Genomic DNA, 25708 nt, shown 5'->3' with positions numbered 1-25708 from the left:
AGAGATGCATTTTAAATAAAAGCACACATTCTACTCATGTGAAAACATGCTGATTCCTGGACCATCCGCTGTCCGGATTTGGAAGGTGATTTGGCTGGATCTGGCCCCCGGGCCTTAGTTTGCCTACCCATGATCTAAGCAAATTCGCTGAACGCATCCCTGTATAACACAGCAGCAACATTTAGGTAGGGCGTTATTTGGTTTCTGTGGTACTAAGCTGCTAAAATACCATTACAGTTCTTCCATTTTTAGGGAACTCCACACAGCTCCTATGTAGTTGCTAGTATGTATCAGAGACTTACTCATGATCTCTATTGTCCTTAATCTAAGAAACACATGAAGACTGATTCGAGCAGCCACCTCTTGACTAATCTGATTCCTGTGTTCATAGACATGTAATGAATGAACTTCTTGAAACAGAACGAGCATATGTGGAAGAACTTCTCTGCGTTCTTGAGGTAGGCATTTGAGCCCCATTGCAGTGCTACATTTAACTACAACCCTTGAGCAAACTTGCTATGCAGTGCACATTCCAAAACTGTATGTATGAGTAGCAAATGGTATTAGGATTGAGTTGGTGGGGGGGAGGGGAGGTTGTGGGATTTTTGCAATGAAAGGTTTTCCATGCTTCCCTAGAAAGAACTCCCTTTTGTTGTGGAATTGGAACCTTCCTCCGCTCTCTTGACAAAGCACTTAAAAGAGGAGGAATCTCCTACCCAGTCAGCTTTACGAATTCCTTGACATGGTCATCCTTGAATGGCTTCTGCAGCTCCTTAAAGAGAGGCAGTCTGCACCACTGTTTGGATCACCCCTGGGGGGTGATTGTTAAAAATTGGTTTGGCTCTCATGCTTTACTTTACTTCACCTTCACCTTTTTTTTACAACTGAAGACAGCTTCCCAGTGCAGACCTGTTCCTCCTTCCTGCCATAGTATTTGGAAATACTTCCCATATAGGGCCATCACATTTTGCATCTCCCAAGTTCCTGGTGACGAAGGATACGGAGGCAGAATGGCCTTTGTCCATGTACCTCCTAATGTTGTGGTATGGAAGGGAGATCAAAATGTTGTTTTCATCAGTGTGCCTGGTGACATAATGCATTCTATTGCATTTCTGCCTTGTTTCGCTTTCTAAGCCAGGTTCTTTATATGAACCCAGGCAAAAGGAAAATCTTGCCTAGCTGTACCGAATGAAGAGTACATGAGTACTTAAAAGTGCAAATTAAAACAAGTTTGTGCGTCTTTCCTGCTGTGTGGAAGTGCTAAAGAATAGATCTGGCTTTGTTGCCTACAGCAGATGTCATAAATAGGAACTTAGGTCAGGAAGGAAGAAGAACAATTGGCTGGAAAGGTCACGATATAGGGATCCATAGTCATTGTGGTGAGCTCAGGATCCAAAACACTGGAATTATCAGTTGGATGGATTTTTATACATAGTCTTGAATTTACATGCATTTCAAAAATACATTCTGATTTTTGTAAACTTCCTCTTTAACTAGAATATTCTCCAAAATTGTTTATAAGACGGCAGATGTGTGTGTTTTTGTGGGGGTTTTTTGTTTTGTTTTTGCAGAACTGGGCTTGAATTAAAAGGGAGAGCTGCTGTACTGGACATTGAAAAGTCTCTCCCCCTCACAATGATGTTGAAATATTGCTGTGTGTTTATCAGCTTTGAGCAGACTAGACTCGCTGAAGAAGGAGAGAGAGATGTTGGAACTAACTGCAAGCAATTAATCTGCTTGCCTTTTGTATTACAGGGCTATGCTGCAGAAATGGACAGCCCCTTAATGGCACATCTCATTTTACCAGGGCTGCAAAATAAGAAAGACGTCTTGTTTGGAAACATGGAAGAAATCTATCACTTTCACAACAGGTTAAGATTTGTGGCCTGTGCATAAATTTCTAGTCATATTAACAGAAAATTAAAACGAACACATTAGAATATATTCTTTGTGATTTAAAAAAAAATACATAGAAACCCCCAAATTATTTGGTTTTGCAGAATCACAGTAGTTAAGCTCCTTTTTAAAGCAGTAGTCCACAAATCCATTGCTTCAGCTTTTTTGCACATTGGTTCTTTGTAAAAACTCCATGGAAATTACTATAGGGTTTGCACCCAATCTTTCTTGTGTAAGTACTTACTGTGGTTGTCCCATTCCTTTTGCTGAAGCTTATTCATGTTGTACTAAACTATGGTTTAGTATGATATGCAAATGTAACCATAGATTCCTGAGGGGTCTTCTTTATGTAGTGGCCACTGTATTTAAGTGTGAAATCTTTAAAAAAAGTAAGTAGTAATGCTACTTTGAACTTGGTGCTGTTTTAGATTCATCTTTGTTTAGTTTCATATAAGGATACTACAGCTCCCTGCTTCTGATATTTCAGACAGTACAGTGGTACCTCGGTTTACAAACTTAATCCGTTCCGGAAGTCCATTTTTAAACTGAAACCATTCTTAAACTGAGGTGCGCTTTCCCTAATGAGGCCTCCTGCCGCCAGTGCCCTTCCACCGTGCGGATTCCATTCTTAGACCAAGGTAAAGTTCTCAAACCGGGACACTATTTCCGGTTTTGCGGAGTTTGTAAACCGAATCATTCTTAAACAGGACTGTTCTTAAACCAAGGTACCGCTGTATATATTAAAAGGTAGAGGAGCTGTATATAGTTATCAATTGTTTCTCCATATTTTTCAAATAAATTAAAATTATTTTCTTTGCAGAATATTCTTAAGAGAACTAGAAAATTACATAGAATATCCAGAACTGGTAGGAAGGTGTTTCCTTGAAAGGGTAAGTAGTACGAAAATGAAGGTTATAGTTTTTGTGCTTGACCTTTCATTGGTAGAATAGTTTTTATTCTGGCACCAGCAATATGAGGAGAAATTAAGCCATGGTTGCAAGTTCCTAATTCAACCAAGAATAAAGCTGGTACATATGGTTAATGATGAAAGTTTTACGATGAATGTGACAAAAATCATGTGTGCACAACCTGTTTTAAGTGGTCTGTTGCAGGGGTGGGATCAGGATCTCGTGGAAAATTGCTGAATGACTTGCAGTAGATCCACAAACATTTTCGGCTCCCAGTTATGCTGAGCCATTATTTCGCATCTATCTTTGGTTGGTGAACCTTGGGAGTTCTCATGAAAAGCGAAATAGATTCAACAAGCCTGAAGTACGCCCACCAGCTGATCGAGAGCATAGTTGTTTTGCTAACTTGATCGTTCTTCCCCAGTAACGTCTGTATTGCAAATGTCTACCAGTCGTTCCCAACCTTTTTGTGGCCATGCCCCACCTAAGTATCTCTAAAATCCTGATCCCCTCCTATTCACTTGGAGGAAGCCTAAAAGGCCATTAACATGGTCTAAGTCATTCTCAAATTGCCCCCCTTAAAAATCAAATAACCCCCCTGTGGGGTGTGTGCCCCACCTTGGGAACCACAGGTCTAGGCCTTCGTGCTGAAACAAATGCATATTAGAGAGGAAGATTAGAATTCTGAGTTCTACTAGCTTCTAGGAAAGTACAGTCATATCAACCCAGCTGAGTTTCACTGTTGTGGGTCACGTTGTGTAATACCAGTCCAGTTCAAGGTGCTAGTGCTGGCAAACATAGCCCTAAACAGCTTGGGACCCAAGTACAGTGGTACCTCGGGTTAAGAACTTAATTTGTTCTGGAGGTCCGTTCTTAACCTGAAACTGTTCTTAACCTGAGGTACCACTTTAGCTAATGGGGCCTTCCACTGCCACCACGCAATTTCTGTTCTCATCCTGAAGCAAAGTTCTTAACCCGAGGTACTATTTCTGGGTTAGCGGCGTCTGTAACCTGAAGCGTCTGTAACCCGAGGTACCACTGTACCTGAAAGAGCGCCTTCCCTAGTGTCAACCATCTTGGGCCCTACAACCAGCAGAGAATGCCCTATTGGAAGTGCCACTGCTGGGTGCTGCCTGGTTGGCATTGTTATGAGACAGGGCCTTCTCAGTGGAGATTCCCTGTTTATGAAATGTCTCCTCTGTGGTGAGATGTATCTGCCCCCTCTTTATAACCTTTCAGGACGGTAAACATTCCTGTTTACCCAGACATTAGATGGCTAAATAATTTCCTGGCAACGTTTAAATGATTATGAGAACATGGTGTTTTTTAAAAGACATTTTAAATATGTTATTTTATTTTTCATTGTATTATTTTAACAGTAATGTGCTTACCAGCTGAGGCTCCTCAGGGAGGAAGGGTGGAGTATAGATATTAAATAAATAATACAGAGATTTTTTTGGGGAGTTCCCACAGGAACAGAGACATGAATTAACAGGGAGGGGGGTTACTTTGTGTGATCTAATGTCAACTCAGTTTTAGCCAATCAGAACAGCCATACATATTTCAACAGTCCATTAATAAGAGTGGTTGTTATTCAAGCTTTCCTCAAGAGTAGACCCATTAAAAGCAACTTAGCCATCTTCTTTCATTTTAGTGGGTCTCCTCTGAGTAAGACTTAGTCGAATGCCCATTGTAAGTGTGATAGTTTACTTCATAATTGTATGAAAACTTAAAACTTTTGTAATAATTATTTTCTCTTATTCAGATGGAAGACTTTCAGATTTATGAAAAATACTGTCAAAATAAACCTCGATCTGAAAGTCTGTGGAGGCAGTTCTCAGACTCTGTATTCTTTCAGGTATTCTTTATTTTACTGTAAACACATAATTAGTTGATTACTATCTTTCTAATTGCATCTCATAGAAGGATTTTTTTCAGTTCTTTATTCATTTATATTTATAGGAGTGTCAGAGAAAACTTGACCACAAGCTGAGTTTGGATTCCTATTTACTGAAACCTGTTCAAAGAATAACCAAATATCAGCTTTTGCTAAAGGTAGGAGTATAATACTATTTTAGCCATGCCTTTAGTTAATTTCTAAGTGACCTTGTTTGGAGGTTCTAGCAGAATGGAAGAAATTTAATGACTATTTAGCTAAATACATCAAGTTAAATTAATTGGAAAAAGCTTGCAATTACCAGCTAGGCCTAGGATTTAAATAAGTAATGCGAGAAATTATTATGTTTAATGCTGAATTGGGAAGAATGACTGATGTTAAGTGATTAAGTTAAGATTTTAAGAACTTTGATTTGGAAAACCGTTAAAATGATATTCATTGAAATCCAACTAGGGGGATACGAGGAAGTCACTTAACAATGTTAAGAAGATTAGTTTTAATAAGGTTATGATTTATGTTTGTCTGTTTATTTGTTAGTGTTTTTTTTTTGTGTGTGTGTGAAAACCAATAACATTTTTTTTTGGGGGGGGGAGAGATTCTAAGTGACTGATTTAGAGGAGCAACTGACCGCTATTAGTAATTCCTTAGTTTATAGCTTTGACAGTGTTTGCAATTTGCAGCATGCTTTACAGTCTTCCATTATAGTTGCCTTCAGCAAGATTGCAGTGAAGTAAATCATTATGAGCTGACAAGCTGAGTCCCCAAATAATTGTTCCCAAATAATGGCAGGTTCCCAAATAATGCTGAGCTGTGGTTTGAGGTTATATGCATGAACCCCTTGAACTGGAGTATTCCCCTTTCTTCTTTTCTTCTCTCAGCACAGCTGGGAGGGGAATCAAAATGAGATTCAGTTTCTCTTTCTCAATTTCCTGGTTTGCCGTTGCATCTAAACCAAGAATCGTGGTTCAGAATAAATTCTCGTTTAAGCAAGCACACATCACAACCCAGATTTTAGAGTTAACTTTGTTTTGCAGTTGACTAAAGTTTATTTTAAACCACAATTTCTGACTTGTCACGTACCAGCCAACAATCCTAGAAAGAGATATTAAATTGTGGTTTATTCCTTCTTCTGCTGCATGAGAGGACGTAACATGTACAGATTAGGTTTATCATTACGTGTGAACCAGGCCAATGTCTTTCCTAAGGTCATATAAGAAGTGCTGAGAAAATATGGTACTTGAACTAAGGTCTCCCAGCTTCACTGTCTCGAGTTCTGCCCTTCTCAGATTGGAACCTTATATTTTATATTGCAGTCTCCATTTATTTTATGGCATATAGTAGTAGCTCCCCAGTTGTATCTAGAGAATTTTGTTGCTCTTGAGATTCATAAGGTGCTATATATTTACTTCTTTCACAGGAAATGCTAAAATACAGTAAAAATTGTGAAGGAGCAGAAGATCTTCAAGAGGCACTGACATCAATATTGGGAATTCTTAAAGCAGTTAATGATTCCATGCACCAAATTGCAATCACTGGCTATGATGTAAGTAGTAGCATTAAAATTTCACATTTTAGCGATACATAATGCAAGCAGTAGTGCCAATATTTTCTGCAACAGTTTTCCATACCACCACCACCACTACTTATCTGAAATGATGGTTAAAACTACTGAAAGAATGCAGAAAGAAGCCAGTTATCAAAAATGACATCCTACAAGATTTGCTCCACCTCAGTGCATTTCAGACTACAGCTTCCTTCTGTAGAAGGAATCTTAAAAGTTTCCACACACACACACACACATACATACACACCGTATTTTTCGCTCTATAAGACGCACCAGACCACAAAACACACCTAGTTTTTGGCGGAGGAAAACAAGAAAAAAAATATACAGAATCTCAGAAGCCAGAACAGCAAGAGGGATCACTGCGCAGTGAAAGCAGCAATCCCTCTTGCTGTTCTGGCTTCTGGGATAGCTGCACAGCCTGCATTCGCTCCATAAGACGCACACACATTTCCCCTTACTTTTTAGGAGGGAAAAAGTGAGTCTTATAGAGCAAAAAATACGGTATATAGAATAGTTGCAGCAGCTCAAACATATATTTTTGCCCTGTCTTGCACTTTTACTAACAGTATTAGATGAGCTGCAATATGTGTCGAAGCTCCTTCTGCTGTTCTACAGAGTTCGAAAGTTTTGAGGTTGCTGCTGAAGAAGGAACTTGTTTCAAAACATATTGAGCTGCAGTATATTCTGTTAGTTGGCACTTACGAGAAAATGTTTTCCCTTCTTACATTATTTCTGGTGGCATGTCACTTAGCCTGTGTTTGGTGTGTGTCGTTCGCCCACAGAAAGATACACACATCGATTTAATTTTAGAATGGAATAGAAAGCTGCAGGGTGGTGTTGCTGAGAAGACTTATATAAAATAGGTTTTTCTTCTCTCTACCATCCCACACCTTAATTCTGGTTCCTGACTTTTAACATTTAACTTTTGCCATCCAAAGCCCTGAGAGAAGGGGAGACTAAAACTCTGAAACATTTTTGGTTAGTTCATGAGACCCAGCAGCCTTATGTAACAAGTCGAGACTCTGGATGTTCTCCATTTCTTCAGGAAGGGACTGTTCACTGGACTTAAGAGGCAAGACCATAGAACCAACCCACCCAGTTGCAGGAGAATAATGCAGGCTTAGGACCAGCTTCAACTAAATTGTTCCACCTGCACAAGCCAACATAACTTCTTCTTCTTTGGTGATCACTTGTAGCCGAGTAAGATTGTCTTCCATAAACACGGTTTTAACAATGAGTCCGTAAGTGACTGTGGAGGCAAATTCTGGATCCACACATCCTTCCACAGTGAGGACATTGGTTTCCAGGCGGGAGTTGATCACAGTGTGGGTTTGCCAAGCATGCCTTCCTCTTAGCACGTTTCTCCCTTGCGCCCTGAGTTTGAGTGTCTTCAAAGTACATGACACCTTTGGTAAAGGCTGTTCTCCAATTGGAGCACTCGCAGGCAAGTGTTTTCCGGTTGCCGGTGTTTATACTACATTTGTTTAGATTTTCCTTGAGAGAGTCTTTAAACCTCTTTTGTTGACTGCCAGCATTACACTTTCCATTTTTAAGTTCGGAATAGAGTAGTTGTTTTGGAAGACGATAATCAGGCATCCGCACAACATGACCAGTCCAGCGAAGTTGATGTTGAAGAATCATTGCTTTGAAACTGGTGATTTTTGCTTCCTCCAGTTCACTGGTATTAGTTCGCCTAGTCCCCCGGTTCAACAGGACTTTCTCCGTTTCTCTTCCCCACCTATGTGCATCCCCCACGTCTTCCCCAAATTTACTCAGGAGGGTCAGGGGAACCCTGAGAACAGCATGTTGGGGGAAGAGGAGGGGAGATTGTTCTATCTGGCAAGTAGAAATGAGAAACAAGATTTTATTCTACCCATGGTGCTGCTCCCATTGCTGGTCTTCCTTTCTAAATATTATTAACAAAGTGTAAACAGTCTGCTTTTTTTGTTTTTGCTTTTTTGTTTTAAGGGAAACCTGAATGAACTTGGCAAGCTTCTGATGCAGGGATCTTTCAGTGTATGGACTGATCACAAAAAGGGGCACTCGAAAGTGAAGGACCTGGCACGTTTCAAGCCAATGCAGAGGCACCTTTTCCTTCACGAAAAGGCAATACTGTTCTGTAAAAAGAGAGAAGAAAACGGAGAAGGATATGAGAAAGCACCCTCATACAGCTTCAAGAATTCCTTAAATGTAAGATAAGTTTTAAAAAAAATATAAACATTTTAATAAATAGTAGAGCAAAAATAATACCTTTTCGGCTGCAGCAACACACACATAAACACACACACACACACACACACACACACACATATCACACAAAAATAGCAAGGGTGTCATTCAGGATGTCAATTTAACATTCCTTTTGTTTTCAGATGACTGCTGTTGGAATAACAGAGAACGTTAAAGGTGACGCTAAAAAATTTGAAATCTGGTATAATGCAAGGGAAGAAGTGTATATAATACAGGTAACCCCCGCCCCCCCAAATTAAGCATTGTGCTGCCTTTGAAAGGCAGTTTTATGGAGTTGTAGATGTTTTGTTTGAGGCCCGGAAACATTGGTCCTGCCTGTCTCGTTTCGAAATGGCTTAATTTGTGGCAAATAGTTGGCTGAATTTCTGCCTTTTTCTTTTTGATGCAGGCTCCAACCCTGGAAGTCAAAGCCACCTGGGTAAATGAAATTAGGAAAGTACTGACCAGTCAGTTACAGGCATGCAGGCGTAAGTCTTTTCTTTCTCCCTAATATCTGTCAATAGCAATGTGGCTATCAGTATGATGGCTGCATTTAGTTTCCCTTACTGATGATAAGCGCCTTCCATTGTATTTTGTGTGGGGAGATTAAAGATGTTGCAATCGGGGATGGATGCAAAACTTCCCACCCTGTCCTGATGTTGGGGTTGCTGCTAATTTGCTCCCAGCTTGGAACCAAAGTCCCACAGTTACTGTCAAAGAGTTCTGTTCATGCTTAGTTTGTTGTAGTGTAACAGAAGCCTTATAATTTGGTCCCCCTTCAGTATTTGGTGAGAGCCCCAAACTTTGCACAGAACTTCTAAAATCTGAACCAAAAGTTTGCAGCTTGCCTGAGATGCTTTGATAGGCAGGCTTTCTCTTTCTTTCTCTCTCTCTCTCTGTCTTCCTTACAGAAGCTAGCCAGCATAGAGTTCTAGAACATACACACAGTCTCCCTTTACCTGCATCGTCTAATAATACCAGGTAAGCTGCTATCTGCTCCACAAATTACTTTATAAAACATTGATTCATCGAATACTCTTCCGATTTCAATGTTTCCTGCTTTGCCTGTCTCTAAAACCATTTATTTGCTTTTAACTTACTTGCTAAATATTGCAGTGTGCAAGTTTAAATGCCTTGTTAATCTACGTGTAGCACCTTCTATATGGGTTCTTTTACAAACAGTAGTGAACGATGATCCCAACTTTTGTACACATGCATTTTTAGAAACTTTCAGGTTACCTGCACCTTTACCTACCTCACTGGCAGGCAACCTGAAGCATTCCCTGCAAGTCTCAGCTTAAAAATAACTGTGTCAGGTACAAATTTGTCCATTTTTGTTCTGAAATATTTATAGTAGATATGGAACGCCCTAGGCAAACACAATACCATAGTGTGTAGTGTAGAACATCTCTCCCCGTACCCATTAAGTGGGAAAGTATGTCTAATTTGTAAGGTTGTGTCTTGCTTAAAAAAAAGAAAGGAAAAGAAAAAGTTTGTTTTACTTGGTCTGAGATTGTTGTGGTTATCTTGTAATGGGAACAAGTGTATTGGCCCTTAGTGTAGTCTTATTTTTCTTCCATGAACAGTCCTTCAAGAAATGAGGCAAGGAACATCAGAAAACAGGAGGAGAGAAGTGCTGGTGTTGTAAGTCCTGATGGATGTGTAACCTCAGTAGCATCAAAGTATCCTGAAAAGGGCAAAGGTAAATTTGAAGGACCCTTTGGTTATTAATGGGCATCAATTACTGTAAAGTGGAATAAGTTGTTGCATAAAAGGAGTTGTAACGATATTTTGGTCATGTGATCATATTTTCTGATGTCAACTCTTGTCATAGATAAAACCAACAGGTGTGCAAAAATAAAATAAAAATATTTTTTTTTTAGGTAGGTATAGAACAAATATTAGCTAGTTGGTTCTGTTTAATATCTGTTCAATAGCATGCCTGTCTTAAATCCCATAGAAGAACCACACTGATTTCTTTGCAGGAACCTATTTGTCTCCATAGGGTGATTTTTCATTACTAAATTATGATTCAAGCCCTTTAAAAAAATTAAATGATTCTAAAAGTGTAGTAATCATGTGGGTGATTCTGTTAATTCGTTCCAATTTCAATAATTAATTATTCATAAATGCCACACACACACACATTGTAATGTACAGTATTACTAATCCCCAAAGCCAGAAAGGTAAATTTTACAAAACTAGCTGGTTTATTTTTGTTCAGTTACACACTGTAGTTGCCACTGATTGTATGTGTAGAAATATTGGCTTGAATCCAAGGAAGAGGCCTATATGCACCATTCCAAAGAGTCTTTACACCCTCTAGATCAGGTTTTTGCAGGTAGTTGGCATTGAATGCACAGGAATTAAAAGACTTGGAAACTTTGTACTTAGGATTCAAACCGTTAGGATTTGTGTATTTCCAAAATGGTTCTTGTAACTTCAAAGCCTTAACTCTTGGTTTTTCAAAGCCCCAATTAAGGACTTGAACAATTCGAAAGGACAGCTGTCAGGCCTTGAGCTGTGAAGCTAATGTAAAATATGAGGCTGAATAGAAGGATTGAAATGATTTTTGTTGACAAGATTAAAAAGTTGCTTTAGCATCTTTTCATCAGAGCTCCCCGCCAAAAATCACCCAAACTTTCAAGCTGTTGCCTTTCTGTTCAGATAGGAAGACCTTGCTCCTTAATCTCTTTTTCAAAATACAAAATACAGGAGACCTGGAGCTGGGAGGGAGCTCCACAAAAATTGTACGATGTGTTGCACACCAACCAGAATGCTTTTCTGTGAACAATGAATGTTCAAACTTCATTTGTGGTGGGGATTGGGGGGTGAGGTGGGGGCAGTATCAATCAATCAATCAATCAATCAATCAATCAATCAATCAATCAGTCTAGTCCTTCCTGGTTATTAAGGACTGAGATTATACTTGGAGATAAACGCAGTGTCTAGGAAAGTAAGGTTCAAGCTCTATAAATTGGAATTGGCTTAATTTTTGCCAGATATTTGGAGGCAATTAATGCAGTTTTAGGATCACTGTCATGATGTGTTCCCAGTGGACAACTCCTTCCACGCTTTTCTCATGTTCCATGCTGTGTTCTGTCATCTCTAAAAACTTACCTGGGAAACCCAGCCAGATGGGCAGGGTATAAATAATAAAGTAAAATCATCATAAACTCAGTTTGTTACTGGAGAAGGAATGCACTTGCTTCCTTCAAGAAAGCTTTCTATCAAGACGAGCTGTTTTTTTTTTAAAAAAGAGACCCTTTTGAAATGTTATTTTCACAGGTCCCTAAGGAAAAGAGGTTGTGTGTTTTTCCACCACAGAAGGTGGGCTTAGTCTTGCTCTCAGAGCTGTTATCTCTGATAGCATTTTCCTTTGTACCGTTTTACATGAAAGCGTTTTTAAGCCCTGCCCTGCTCTGGGCTGCTTTAAATTATTATTACAGTGCTTTGGTTGTGGGAGCCATGTGCACACCTATATGAATGCACAGTGGTTCCATGCTGATAGTGAATAACTTATCTAAATTGTCCAGGAAGACATGTTGAGATGTCATTCACACTATAACCATGGAGCTATTATGAGATTGAAAGGAGTGACCAACATTATGCATCCATCGCCCTGATGGGAAAAGTCTCTCTTTTTTCTCTCTCTCCTTCTCTTTAACAACCCTATTACCTTTGAGTTCTTTCTGGAGAAGCTGCCAATGAGTGCAGCCAGCTACTTAAAGTTCATATCGGTAAGCACTAATATTCCATGCTTGCCTTGACAGAAACAGCGTCTCCTACCGCTAAAAGCCAGACTTTGCCAATGATCCTTCTTTCACGACCAGGTATTGATCCAGGATTTAGTTTCATTGGAATAAAATGATATATAAATACAGAAAATAAAGAAAATTGCAAATTAATTATAACCTTGCTAACAGCTTTTTAATATTTGTACATATAACCACAATTATGCACTTTTTGATTATTCCTAGATTTTAAAAATGTTTTTTTTCCTTGCTTTTATGAATAGCAGTTAAAAGTATGAGATTCTATTTTTGTTTTCCAGTCTAAACTCAAAGGTAATTTGCATGCAACCCACCTATTTTTTTTCTCTCTCGAATTCTTCAATATCTTTTTCTTGTCTCTCTGTCTTTTTTTGCCTGTTTGCCCTGCTGCAGCTTCTCCTACCAGCCCAGACAAAAACACTAAACGACATGAAGTAAAGAGTGATCCAACTCCTTTGGGTTTGAGAGGTAGAGTGGAGCCAACTTTCCAAACTTGAAATCGCAGGATCCTAACAGTAGCATGCACTTCACTTTGACTGAAATTGCCACACCTGGTAGCCAACAAAGCAATGCAATTTTCTGTACCTTCACTTACGTTCAGGGGAAAATGTGCCAGGAAACCACATTGTGTGAAAAGCTGAGAGATGAGAACCTAGGAGTAGAGCTGGGGGAGGATAGGTTGTTGCAACATATAACCTGATAAAAAGATAGCAAACATTAGGAAGGGTGGGGGAGAGAAATGATAGATCTATGTTCGATAAATAGTACAAGGCTATTTCATTTTAAGTATGATTGAGTGGAATCTAGCTTCCAATTTCAAGCTCAGGGTGGAAGGTGGTATCATGGCAACAGCATAATGCACTGGGAATATTTATTATTCAGTTCTTTCACAGATGCAAGTTCTGTGTTAACTTGGAACAGGGCCAAGTGGGTCAGCACTACTTATCTTTTACTAGCAGCCCAGCGCAGGCAAGGTAACGTATCTCTTCTGGGGCCACATGGACTTTGTGCATGGTGTGATGTGTGCTGTGACTCGTGGCTGCTTTTAAGGGCTTGCTTTGGCTTTCGTCTAACATCTTGTAGTGTCCTGGATGACACAAAGCACAAGTCTTGTAAGGAACTGCCGAAAAACTGAAAGCCTCATTTCGGGGGGTGGTTGTTCCATTTTACTCATTTATAGCTAGAATTGGGAATTGTTCCTTCATTTTAAATTGGTTTTCAATCTGCCTGGAATCTTATTTGTATGCCATCCTTCTTCTAAAAAGCTCCGGACAGCAACCATCCTGGTAGTCCCTCCCCATTCCATTGTGTGGGGTTAATTCCACTGAGGACTGAGTAGGATAAAATCAGAGTTTCCAGGATTGTCCAAAAAGCAGCATGATTTAGACTGGGGCCAGGGATCCTCCCTCCCCAAATATTGTGCGTATCTTTCCCTCCGTGACTAATAGCAACTTGCTTTGCAGAATCATAGCAAAGGGTTAATGCTCCCCACTCCACCCCAAGCTGCTATTTGAACCAGGCAATGTCATCAGGGATTCCAGTTTTGGAACTCCATCCAATGTATTTTGGTCCTGAAAAAGAGACCTAAGGCCAACCAACAAGCACCTTCATGGCAGAGTAGGGTTTTAAGCCCAAAATTACCCTAGTCCAAGTGCAACCTTCTATTCACTATAAAAGTGTTCTTTATATTTGCAAGAAGCCCCTTGATATGATTAGCATGGGCAATCACAACCACTTCTCAAGGAGTTGTTCTCCACCTGTGTCCCTTGTGGAAGCTGGGTCATCCAGCATCTCATGACATGAGAAGGGCAGGTTTTGCCTCCATCATAACAGGGTCCCCAAGTGTAGCTTCCCACATTTTCCACAGACATGAATGGCAGCCATTTGCATTTATACAGGTGAAAGTAAATAGCTGTACAGTATTTATTGGCAGCATGGGGCTGGGGGAGCAAACGTCCCAATGACCTTCTTTGGGAAGAGCAGATTCTGATCCACCTCAAAGGGTCTTGCCAACCGCTGCTCATTGAATTTGCCTAATTGTAATTAAAGGAAGGCATTGACAATCAGACTGGTTTTAATCTGCAGAGCAGCACTATAGATTTCATTTCTTGCTCACACTAGGGGAATGTGACACAGAGAGAGTGCAGGGAACTCATACAGTATCCTTGTAGCTGTGTTGAAGTGGGTTGTTTTTCAATAAGCAGATTTGGAAATCTGTTGTACGAGTTTTATTTGGGATTATTTATTTAGAAGATGAGATACTCAGAAATAACGGTAGCTTTTAGTCTACTCTCAGTGAGAAATACAAGTGTACCATTGCCAACATGTGCATGATTTGTTATTGTGTCCATTGTTGTATCCTGTTGTGATGATGATGTATGATACAAAAAGCACAAATGAAGAGATTTTTCCTCATTGCAAGCTATTTGGGAGGCATAGAGGGAGAATTGGTAATTTTTTGCAGTATAGAATTGTTCAGCTTTAAACTCAAGCAAGTATGCACACACATGCACACGCCATATCTATGCTAGCACATAGGTGTGAAAAAAGAAAAACAAAGACAAGAAGAGATCAAATTATATGCTGCTTTGTTGCGACATGATAAACTAAATACATGTTTTATTCATTGGAATGGATATTCATGACCTTCCAAGGGATACTTTAGTGTTCAACATGAAAGCGTGGCATTCCCAACCTGATGAACCACTAGCGGACCATTAATCTGTGTGAAAGTTCTTATCCTAAATTGCACTTGGGAGTAAAGTGTCATATTCCATTGCATTTTGAGCCAGATACACTTGGCAGATTAAAAAGTGTACCAGTTGAAGCACGTTGTGATGTGTTTGACTAATCACACCTGTCTCCCACTGTTTGAATTACCGTTTATGACATAAATAGCAGGACCTTTTATTTTCCTTTTTTTTTTTTTTGCCTTTTGTTTTCTTACCTTGTAAGTTTTTGTCACCTAACAAGATTTTGAGGAGTCATCAGAATGAGTTATCTATTCTAGCAGTGCCATAGAAAAACAGGCTGAGGTTAATCACCAACAACATGGAGTGGCTAACCCTTTTTGGCCCAAAGATTGCATTAATCCTTGTCTAGCACTCCAGGGAAGCATGGCATCTGTGAATGTCACTCCTTGAACACTCTCATAGCCTCCCTGATCTATGCAGATCATTGCCCGCTCCCTGCTCATCAAATGAGCAATCGGATGACTTGAAACAAATTGCATCTCCATAAGGATGTTGGGATGAAGTGTTTTAAACCCTTCTGTTCACCCCAATTCTATATCTACATTGTGGGATTTTTAATTTTTTCCTGCAACCCCAAAATCAGTGGGGTTTCAGAGAACCAGAAAAATTTTCTTGAGATACCTGATACCTAAGGTTAGCCATCTCTTATTTATAGGATCTAATAAATTTAATAATACAGTCATACCTCGGGTTGAAATAGCTTCGGGATAAGTATTTTTGGGTTGCGCTCTGCGGCAACCCGGAAGTAACAGAGCACATTCCTTCCGGGTTTCTCCGCTCGCATATTCGCAGAGGGTCAAAATGATGTCACGCGCATGTGCCCAAGCGGCGAACCGCGACCTGCAGACGCGCAGACGTGGGTTGCATTCGCTTCTGGATATGAACAGGGCTCCGGAACGGATCCTGTTCACATCCAGAGGTACCACTGTAGTTCGGCTTGGGGAAAAACATTGGATTGGATCCAGACTCATGGATTGAAATCAATGGGACTTAGTAATGACAAACCTAAGTCCTATTGATTTCAGTGGGTTTACTCTAAGCTTGATTTAAGTCTAGATCAAACCATTGTTTTTTGGTTAGGTTCTCATTTCTCACCTGGCTGCAGTTGTTTATCTCACTAGCTGCCTATTAGCACCAAGACGGCATATCACTTAGTACAATTGAATTGGTTCAAAGGATATCTAGTGTTTTGTTGTAACTGTTCGAAGTGTAACCCCCTGTTTTATATAGAAGTCGCAACTAAATGTCAAATAAATAAATAATACTTTTCTGAGTATTAAAAAAAAACCCCTTCATGGCTATTATATCAAAACAGTTCAGTACTTGCTTGAGAAGCTTCATTTTAAAAATAAATAAATATATATTTATTAAATTTTTTGAACAATAAAAAAGCATACATAATAACATAGTATTTTCCAATATCCACATTTCATTCTCATCCTTGGACTTCCTCACAACTCTTGTTCCTGCATTCTAAACTCATAAGCTTCAATAACAGTTGCTTGTTTGTTTATTAAGGATGGTCTAAAACATCTCAGTCACTTGATGCTTCTGAAGAAAATGATGGCTGGTCCAGTGCAGAGGATCCACTTAATTCCTCAGATGCAGAAGAAGAAGTAAAAGTAGAGAAAAAGCTGGTAACTAATGTATTTTCATGTTTATAGGAGGGAGGAAGATATAATGTATGAACCTGGCCGCAGTGACTAATCTCCCATAGACCCCTTGGAGATGGTGTCTTTGGAAATAGGTTGTCAATCAGATGACAACCTTTTGTTTTATCTGTAAGCCCCCTTGAGTCCCTGTCAGAGAAAAAAAGGTGGGGTATTATTATTATTATTAGTAGTAGTAGTAGTAGTAGTATTTATTATTTCAGTGACACTGGTAGAATGAACAGTGAGTTGGTAATAGTTTTGCAGCACTTATTCTAATGTAGCCTAACTCTGTAATTGGTATCTGCAGTATGTTGTTATTGGGGGGGGGGGATGGGAGGAAAATGAACAGGGTGCACTTTGGTGTACCATTGGAGAAAGGCTAAACCAGAGATAGTTAATGTGGTGCCCTCCAAACTTCAACTCCCACCATCCCTAACAATTGACCAAGCTGGTTGGGACTGATAGGAGTTTGTAGTTGGCACCATGTTGGCTAATCATGGGCCAAACTGACACAGTTAAGTCCCATGGAATGCTGGTGAAATAATTCAGAACTCCATAACCCTTTCCCTGTTCTATTTCTTGGTTGTACAGGACTGTGGCAACCCTGGAAAATGTATTTTAAATAAGGTTTTTTTCTACGCATAGTCACTCTAGAGGATGTGATTCTGCTTCTCAGTTATGAGGGAGAAATGCTCCACATAAGTCACATTTTAAAAAACTGATTTAGCTTTGGCACTTAGATCACCATAAAATCTGCCTCAGAGTTAATAGCTATTTGATTATTTCTCATTAAACCAATTGTATCTTCTACTGTGTATGTTTAGACTCCTGGTAAATACACTGTTGTGGCCGATCATGACAGAGGAGGCCCTGAAGACCTGGTGCTGAAAAGCGGAGAGTTAGTTCAGCTGATGCATGAAGGAGAAGATGGACTTTGGTATGAAGACCAATATTTTAAGACACAATGTCCGCAAAAGCACCTTGGCCTGGTGCAATGTCCAGATGTGTAAATATAGTTAAGAGATCTGGAAAGGACAGTGGGATTGTTCAGTTCCCATTGCTGATTTCTCAGTATTGTTTCTGACCTCTTTCAGTTCCTGAAACTGGTTTGCAAACCATGGATACAGTTGATAAGAAAGTATTCCCTTAACCATGGTTAAAGAAATCAGATTGATGGATGGAATTCACTAGAAAAGGAGACTTTATGGGGAAGGAAGCATGTGGCCCTCAACTCTCTATCTCTCTAACATGGAATGTTGTTAATTTAGAGCATAGAATCATAGAATCATAGAGTTGGAAGAGACCACAAGGGCCATCGAGTCCAACCCCCTGCCAAGCAGGAAACACCATCAGAGCACTCCTGACATATGGTCGTCAAGCCTCTGCTTAAAGACCTCCAAAGAAGGAGACTCCACCACACTCCTTGGCAGCAAATTCCACTGTCGAACAGCTCTCACTGTCAGGAAGTTCCTCCTAATGTTTAGGTGTAATATTTTTTCTTGTAGTTTGGATCCATTGCTCCGTGTCCGCTTCTCTGGAGCAGCAGAAAACAACCTTTCTCCCTCCTCTATGTGACATCCTTTTATATATTTGAACATGGCTAGAGCAGTTTCCCAAACTCGGGTTTCCAGCTGTTGTTGGACTACAACTCTCATCATCCCTAGCTAGCAGGACCGGTGGTCAGGGATGATGGGAATTGTAGTCCAAAAACAGCTCGAGTTTGGGAAACCCTGATTTTAGAGTATTACAATATGCACCAGAAGAAATACAAAAAAATGTTGGCTGCCTCTAAACAAGGGCTACTTTGCTTCCAAATGAGGCCTAATATTTCAATGCTATAATTTTTTTAATAGTTTAAAAGCAAAAAAAATAAATTTTCCCCTAGGTATGTAAAGAATCTGACCACAAGCAAAGAAGGTTGGGTTCCAGTCAACAGTTTGTTGGTGCTGCTTGGCAACTCAAAATCTGCTATATCTCTGAGCAGCTCAGGTATGATTTTCATTGTAAATGCTTTGGTTTAGCAGAGTGGCACTTAATTTGTCAAAGAGCCCAGTACCAAGTTAGCTACAAATATAGGTAAAGGGACCCCTGACCATTAGGTCCAGTCGTGGCCGACTCTGGGATTGCGTCGCTCATCTCGCTTTATTGGCCGGCGTACAGCTTCCAGGTCATGTGGCCAGCATGACTAAGCCGCTTCTGGCGAACCAGAGCAGCGCACAGAAACGCCGTTTACCTTCCCGCCAGAGAGGTACCTATTTATCTACTTGCACTTTGATGTGCTTTTGAACTGCTAGGTTGGCAGGAGCAGGGACCAAGCAACAGGAGCTCACTCCGTCGCAGGGATTCAAACCGCCGACCTTCTGATCGGCAAGTCTTAGGCTCTGTGGTTTAACCCACAGCGCCACCCGCGTCCCAATAGCTACAAATATATTTCTCTGTAAATTTGTGTTCCTTCCATCCAGAGTCTGCAGCTGGTTCCAGTACACTGAGCTCATCTTCAAGCTACAGTGAGAGTTGCAACGTCAGCAGCATCAGCTTCTCGGACATAAAGGGCTAACCTGTTAAAACCTCCATGAAGACTCTTGCGAAACTGTCAAACTTCTAAAGCAAATGCTGGATGTTAAATGAAACAGAGAAGCTACCATCACTTGCATCTCTCTCCATTCCCCGACACACATACACACACATGTTTCAGTGGTAGCTTACAAAATCTTTTTTATTTTAAAGAAAAAAAGACATTGAATTAAAAAAAACAAAATTTTATATAAAAAAACAAAAAAACATTGAATGAAGATGTAAAGGATTGCCAGCAGCATGGAGTGGAAGAAGTGCGCCTTGTTGGAAAGAGAATCTTCTGGAAGGTGCATTATCATTTTCCTAGAAAAAAATGAACCTGGACAGGGATAATGTGGGAGAATACTATGAAGAAACCAGGTTGTGTCCATTGGTGTGAATCTGTACAGTAAAACAATGAATATATGTTAATATATAATTAATATGAAGTTAATTGATCATGTAGAAGGAAACAGAAACGTGATCTTTACAGGTCATTTTACGTGAAATCCTCCTTGAGGCAATGTGTTAATATGCAGGAAATCTCTTACAGCATCAGGGGAATCCGCTTTGATCTGGCTGTGGTTTCTGGCTTAGTTTTTTTTGAACCACTGTGCTTTATCTAGCCATGAGCTTGTTCATAATCTTTGCTTCAAAAGAAATAGCAATTCCACTTCAACAGAGACTATCCCTTTCCTTTCCTTTCCTTTCCTTTCCTTTCCTTTCCTTTCCTTTCCTTTCCTTTCCTTTTTTTAAAAACAATCTATGGCGATAGCCCTTTTGAGATATTTTTACCATCAAGGACAATTGTTTACAGAATGCCGGTAATTTCATAAGTTGTTTGTTAAAACAAACCCAATTTTTTAATTGTCAAGTAAATACCGGAACATGTTTTATATGGGTTGAACTTCCAGAAATTAAACATTCTATAATAGCAAGCAATTGTCTTTTACTGTTAGAAGATGCCTACAATTCTTCTAAATTAAACCTTTCTAAATCCTTCCTGGTGATTAATTTTCTATGAAATGCATGAGTATGTCATTTGAGCAGGGAAAAATCATTGTGGGTATAGTTTTAAATAAACGAAGATGAAAACCATACGCATTTCATTTAACACATGTGAAATAGAGTGATGCTGTGTAAACTGCTATTCCCCTTTAAGATACGATTTATAAATCTGCCTTGCCAAAGGCTAGTTGTATGTAAACTGATGTATAAACCACATTGGATTCATCCATACACCCGAATTAACTTACAGCTCATAGCGTATGAACCTCATTCATATATTATTGAAGAAGTGAATGTTTGGTGGTCAGCACTTAATGAATACTAGGCAATTAGACTCTGGCAAGATAAAACTAATTTGGATTTTGCTTTTTTTCTGAAGTATAAATAGCATCTCAGATTGTTGTTTCAAATGTCAGGAACAAGTTCTGGCTTATAGTTAACAATCACACTGTGACTGGCTCTGGTCAGTGCAGTATTTTATATCTATTTGTATATGTTCATATTTATATATATATATATTTGTGTGTGTATGTGTATTAATGTAAAATATGTATTTATACACTTCCGGCTGCTAAAGATGGCCTCTGTATGTCCTAAATTTCTTAATACAGCAGCAATGTAAAGGTTGTACAAGGCTTTACTTTATATATTTTCCAGCACAGAAAAGTGCATCTCTTGAAAGCATCTTAAACAAACGAGATTGTGCCAGCCAAGGCACTGTCTGTTCTGTTGTGGTTATAAAATAGCAATAGTCTTTTGTAATTTATTTTGTAAATAGGAGTTTGGGAGTGGGGACCCCTCGATTACAAAATCGTCCTAGAAGGAAGGATACAATTATGATGCATCCACAGGCCTTCATCATCATTAACACAAACAAACACACACACACACACACCCTTCCTCTGTCAGTGGCCCTAGCTTGGGATACTGCCAAAAAATAAATGACTTTTCTTGCATAGAATTAATAAATTGGTTTATTGCTTCTCTGGCTCAAGTGAGAGGAGTTATTATGGGGAACGAAAACCACAGAGAAAGCCCTTATATTAGAAGCTGTCTCTTTTTACATTGTCCCTGACAATGCCTTTTCCTTGTTCATGTGGTTGTACATATACCATTGCACTTTAATATGACCCACGTTTCAATTTTCTACTGCTGTTGTAAATTACAATTACAGAATCCGATGTCTTTATTGTATATGTATGAAACTTTGAATAAAATTCAGCATTTCTTGCTGGGTCTCCTCAACATGATGGTGATGTCTATTTTGTGTGGGTGTGTTAACATGGTACCACAGTGTGTCGGAAGTTGACGCAGCAAGTCTTAAGGGACGAATCCTATGTACAAGAAGCTGGCGTAAAGCAAAACATTTGTAAATTAAGCCAGCAGAAAGCTACACCAGATCCAAACCCCACTCAGCTTAGGCTTTTGCCTAAGCCTAACAGAGGGGAAACAAGATTTTCAAATAATATTCTGCGTTGGGTTGCCAGATCATGTGACTGAGCCGAACTGGTTCAGGATCCAACCTAAATCTTCCCTTTCTGGTCCCAACTCCAGAGCCCAGATTCTTTGCTCAGCACCAGCATATCTCTGGCTGAGCTAGAGATCTGGTGTATTCCTCAGCTTCTTAATTTGGCAGATCTTGTTATGGGAGTGCTCCTTAAAGTGTGCCTGTCCTCTGTTTAAAATATATATATATATTTGTGTCTACTGGGCATCCTAAACACTAGCAGTAATATCCCTATCCCAGAAAAACTTTTCTTTTTCTTTTTGTTGTGACAGATACCAAGTCATTGAATCCACGGCAAGTCAGGATTGAATTTGCTAAAGTGTACATTGCAGATGGAAAGGGACTTGGTGGATAGCATTGGATAGACTGTTGAAGGCAGTGTTTTTTTTCAGGGGGTACGCATACCCCCAGCATTTTGTGGATCTAAGTTTGGCCTCATTGAGTGGCAGTATTTCAATATGAGTAGAAAAGTGAGAGTACCCCTAAACATTTTTTTAAAGAAAAAAAAAGCACTGGTTGCAGGCATCAGGCAAAATTATTTCAAGCCTTAACTTCTAACCAATTGCAATGTGTTTTAACAAATTCTGGCAGAAAGGGGTTCTAAATAATAAGAGGGGTTTCCCTTTCATGCACATCCTCTACCTCAGCTTGGGTTGACGATTCAATACTATTCAAATGGCAATCTTGCAGACCCAGCAATGAGCGCAAACAGAGCGCGTATAATGTCTCTTGCAAAGGGCCTGAGGTTAGCCTCACTCAGATGGCTCTCTTCATTCCAAGCTGCCTGTTTAAGGGCAGCCAATAAGCTCTCTATTACAGCTTTTAAATGGCTTTTGCACATTGAACATGGAAAGGATGCAAACCTTTAGCTAGTGGGTCTGTTTGGTTTTCTGTCTGCCTGGTAATCTTAGGCCAAGTAGAGGCTAGTGCTGGATGTTTAAGAGGAAATGCTTCGAAATTGTGGCCACCCTACTTTCAGCAATCTGGTTGCTGGAACATGCAGGAAGGCATCTTTACTGACCCATTTTCATTGGCAGCCATGGGGTGGGGTGGGGGGGAGAGACTGGCTTAGGATCCCAGTGCTCTGAAGGCAGCCCTGTACAGGGAAGTTTTTTTTATGTTTGATGTTTTACTGTGTTTGATGTTTTGATTTGCTGGAAGCTAGCCAGAGTGGCTGAGGCAACCCAGTCAGATGGGCAGCATATAAAAAATGAAATTGTTGTTGTTATGGCAGTCGGCAGGGAGAAGGTATAATATGCTGTTTTCCAGATTTAAATGCCCCTCTCTGCTGCTGTTCTGTCAAACCAGCAGTGGTTTTTCCTGATAAGGCTACGCATCTGTATCTGTTTTAATAGGGGAAATGACATGATCTGATTACACTGGGCAACAATTTTTTACTTTTTGAATGTTGTCTAGATTTCTACAACTGATTTAGGGTATTTTTGCACTGCTGAATCAGGAAATGGCATCCGTTTCTCTCCATCAGGTCAGGTTTTCTGTAAACTGAATGGTGGGCATTGATAAAGGTAAGTACACGTAAATTGCATGTTGCTTCACCATTTTTCAAACTTCAGGGCTTGAACTTCTGTTTCTTGGAACTCCTGGAATGCTCAGCAGCACAGAGGTCTCTCTTCAGAGTCCAACAGTAGTCAGCCATCATGACTGCGTCCCAGCGACCCTGATACCTGGTCTCCATCTCTTTCATGTCCTGATGGAATCTCTCCCACTGCTCGTCACTCATTGAACCCAGGTTCTCAGGAAACCGGTCCATATGTGAAAATAGGTAGTGCATCTTGACACTCATGTTGCAGCCCAGGTTTCTGAAAGCAGTCAGCATGTTGTTGACAAGTTCTGCGTAGTTTCTGGCCTTATTGTTGCCAAGAAAGTTCTTCACTACCAGAACAAATGCCTTCCACGCTTCCAGTTCCACTTCGTTCATTGAGTTTCCGAACTCTGGATCTCTGATGAGCTGACGGATCTGAGGACCATCAAAGATGCCAGCTTTCAACTTCTCCATGGTCAATCCTGGAAAAGCCTGGCACAAGTAAGTGAAGCAGTCACCATCCTTGTCCAGAGCCTTGGTGAACTGCTTGATTAAGCCGAGCTTGATGTGCAGCGGTGGGAAGAGTATTCTGTCTCTGTCCACCAGAGGGTCGTTGATGACGTTCCTTTCTTTGCAAGGCACCAATTCCTCCCGCACAGGCCAGTCCTTCTTCGTGTAATGCTGAGCACGGTCCCTACTATCCCACATGCACAGAAAACATGGGTACTTGGTGAAGCCAGACTGTTGTCCCAACAAAAAGTTCACCATCTTCAGGTCAACACAAATAAACCACTTATACTGATCATAACCAATTTTCTCCAGCACATACTTCACCGCTTCATAGTTCTCCTTCAGTGTACTCGAATGAGCCAGGGGTATAGAGGCAAACTGGTTGCCGTTTTGTAGCAGAACACATTTCAGTGATCGCTTGCTGCTGTCAATGAACAGTCTCCAATCTTTGGGTTCGTACTGTGGCACTCCAAGCTTGAGCAGATGCTGCGCAATATCTGCACAGTACACCAAGTCCTTCTCTTCCGAGAAAAAACGGAGGTACTCTTGATGCCTGTTGCGGAAGAAGCTGATGCGAGCCCTGTCAGAGAGGAGGTTTTTTTCCTTCAATCTGGATGCCAACAGTTCGGCAAAGTCCGTTGACAAGCTGAGGTCGCGAACTAGATCATTCAACTCCTTTTGGGAAAATGGATGTGGAGCATCATGTTCAAGAACCACTTCTTCTTCTTCATGTCCTTCAACACTGGAGGCATCTTCATCACTAATGTCAGGAAGTTCTCCGAAGATAGGCACTGGAATTTCATCACAATGAGCTACAGGACAACATGCTGATTGAAGATCAGGATACTTCGTGGGGTGGCTGCCCCATTAACATAGTTTTGATCCCCCAACTTTATGCTTTGCTGGACCAATTTATGGAAGATTTCGAGGTTTTATGACTTCAAACTGATCCCTTTTCGACATAATCACCCAGAACTATCGGACCTGAATACTTCTTGTCATTAAAATAATCATTTCCAATCAAAACAATTATCTGACAAGGCATTTTACCCCCACCAACTTCTTCTAAAATGCTCCACACAAGCGTACATGTGAACAAAAACGTAAAAAAAGACATGTGGCCATAGCTCAAAAACTTGACCTGATTGAGCAAAACCAATGTGATTTTTGGATTCAGCGCATCAGATTCGTCCTAAATCAGCTGAAAAAACGCAGACAACAAATTTGTTGTTGACCAGTGTTATTATTATTACTACTACTTTTAATAAATAAAAACTGTCAGCATATTGTTATCTCAATCCAGTTCATGTTCTGCCAGATAGCTGCTATCGGGAGACCCTAATTGTATATTGTTCGCATGGAATCTAATTTGGTCCTTGAAGAAGTGGTTTGCAACCTGCATAGACTTCTGCCATCATCTCTATAATATCATCTCAGATGAAGAAAAAACAATGACCACTGCCACTATAACATTTCTCAATTCTCTTAACCCTACGGTCTCCAAAACTTCCTCTCGTCTCCTCTCTTGCAGAAATTCCCTCCCTCCCACTTCCTTTGTGCATTGTATTTTTAACCACCAATATCACAGACTAAACCCATAGTATTCTGCCAATGTATCCCAAGTTACTGCAGTACATTATAGAACTCCCATGTTGAGGCATGTTCATATTACCACTTGCTCCACATCTAATGCACTCTCACTGCTAGTTTTTTGAAACCACATTCACATAGCATTAGTCACAATTCATATCGACCCTGTCGTTTCTTGACAAATACTGCTGTTTGGTGGATTTTTCTCTTACACCAACTTCAATCTGACTAGAAAACTGGATGTAAGTGGTAATGTGGACATTTGAGGCAGCCATCACAGCTTGTGCAGATCACAGCTTCATGGATAAGAGTTGACAATAGG

The 25708-nt window shown here is 40.1% G+C and overlaps 1 protein-coding gene across 11 annotated transcripts in view; it reads left to right on the top strand.

Moving 5' to 3' along the window:
- The window catches only part of MCF2L (MCF.2 cell line derived transforming sequence like), a 118984-nt gene extending 97503 nt beyond the window's left edge, over window positions 1–21481 (top strand). For 7 of the 11 annotated variants that reach the window (XM_081858040.1, XM_081858043.1, XM_081858049.1 and 4 more), the window contains 17 exons: window positions 392–458; window positions 1756–1871; window positions 2717–2786; window positions 4570–4662; window positions 4767–4859; window positions 6119–6244; window positions 8237–8458; window positions 8641–8733; window positions 8907–8985; window positions 9409–9478; window positions 10084–10199; window positions 12271–12330; window positions 12664–12738; window positions 16542–16660; window positions 17500–17612; window positions 18561–18664; window positions 19138–21481. In XM_081858040.1, coding sequence (XP_081714166.1) covers window positions 392–458; window positions 1756–1871; window positions 2717–2786; window positions 4570–4662; window positions 4767–4859; window positions 6119–6244; window positions 8237–8458; window positions 8641–8733; window positions 8907–8985; window positions 9409–9478; window positions 10084–10199; window positions 12271–12330; window positions 12664–12738; window positions 16542–16660; window positions 17500–17612; window positions 18561–18664; window positions 19138–19232 — 1711 coding nt within the window. In that variant the 3' untranslated portion in view covers window positions 19233–21481. The remainder of the gene's footprint in view (window positions 1–391; window positions 459–1755; window positions 1872–2716; window positions 2787–4569; window positions 4663–4766; window positions 4860–6118; window positions 6245–8236; window positions 8459–8640; window positions 8734–8906; window positions 8986–9408; window positions 9479–10083; window positions 10200–12270; window positions 12331–12663; window positions 12739–16541; window positions 16661–17499; window positions 17613–18560; window positions 18665–19137) is intronic. The other 4 variants (XM_081858048.1, XM_081858042.1, XM_081858046.1 and 1 more) reach the window with 3 other exon arrangements.
- The last annotated feature ends 4227 nt before the right edge of the window (window positions 21482–25708 follow it).

Source organism: Podarcis erhardii (assembly GCF_964252035.2).
Source record: "Podarcis erhardii genome assembly, chromosome: 4".
Lineage (NCBI taxonomy): Eukaryota > Metazoa > Chordata > Lepidosauria > Squamata > Lacertidae > Podarcis > Podarcis erhardii.
Note: the sequence above shows the minus strand (reverse complement) of the source record. Positions and strands in the feature narration are given on the sequence as shown.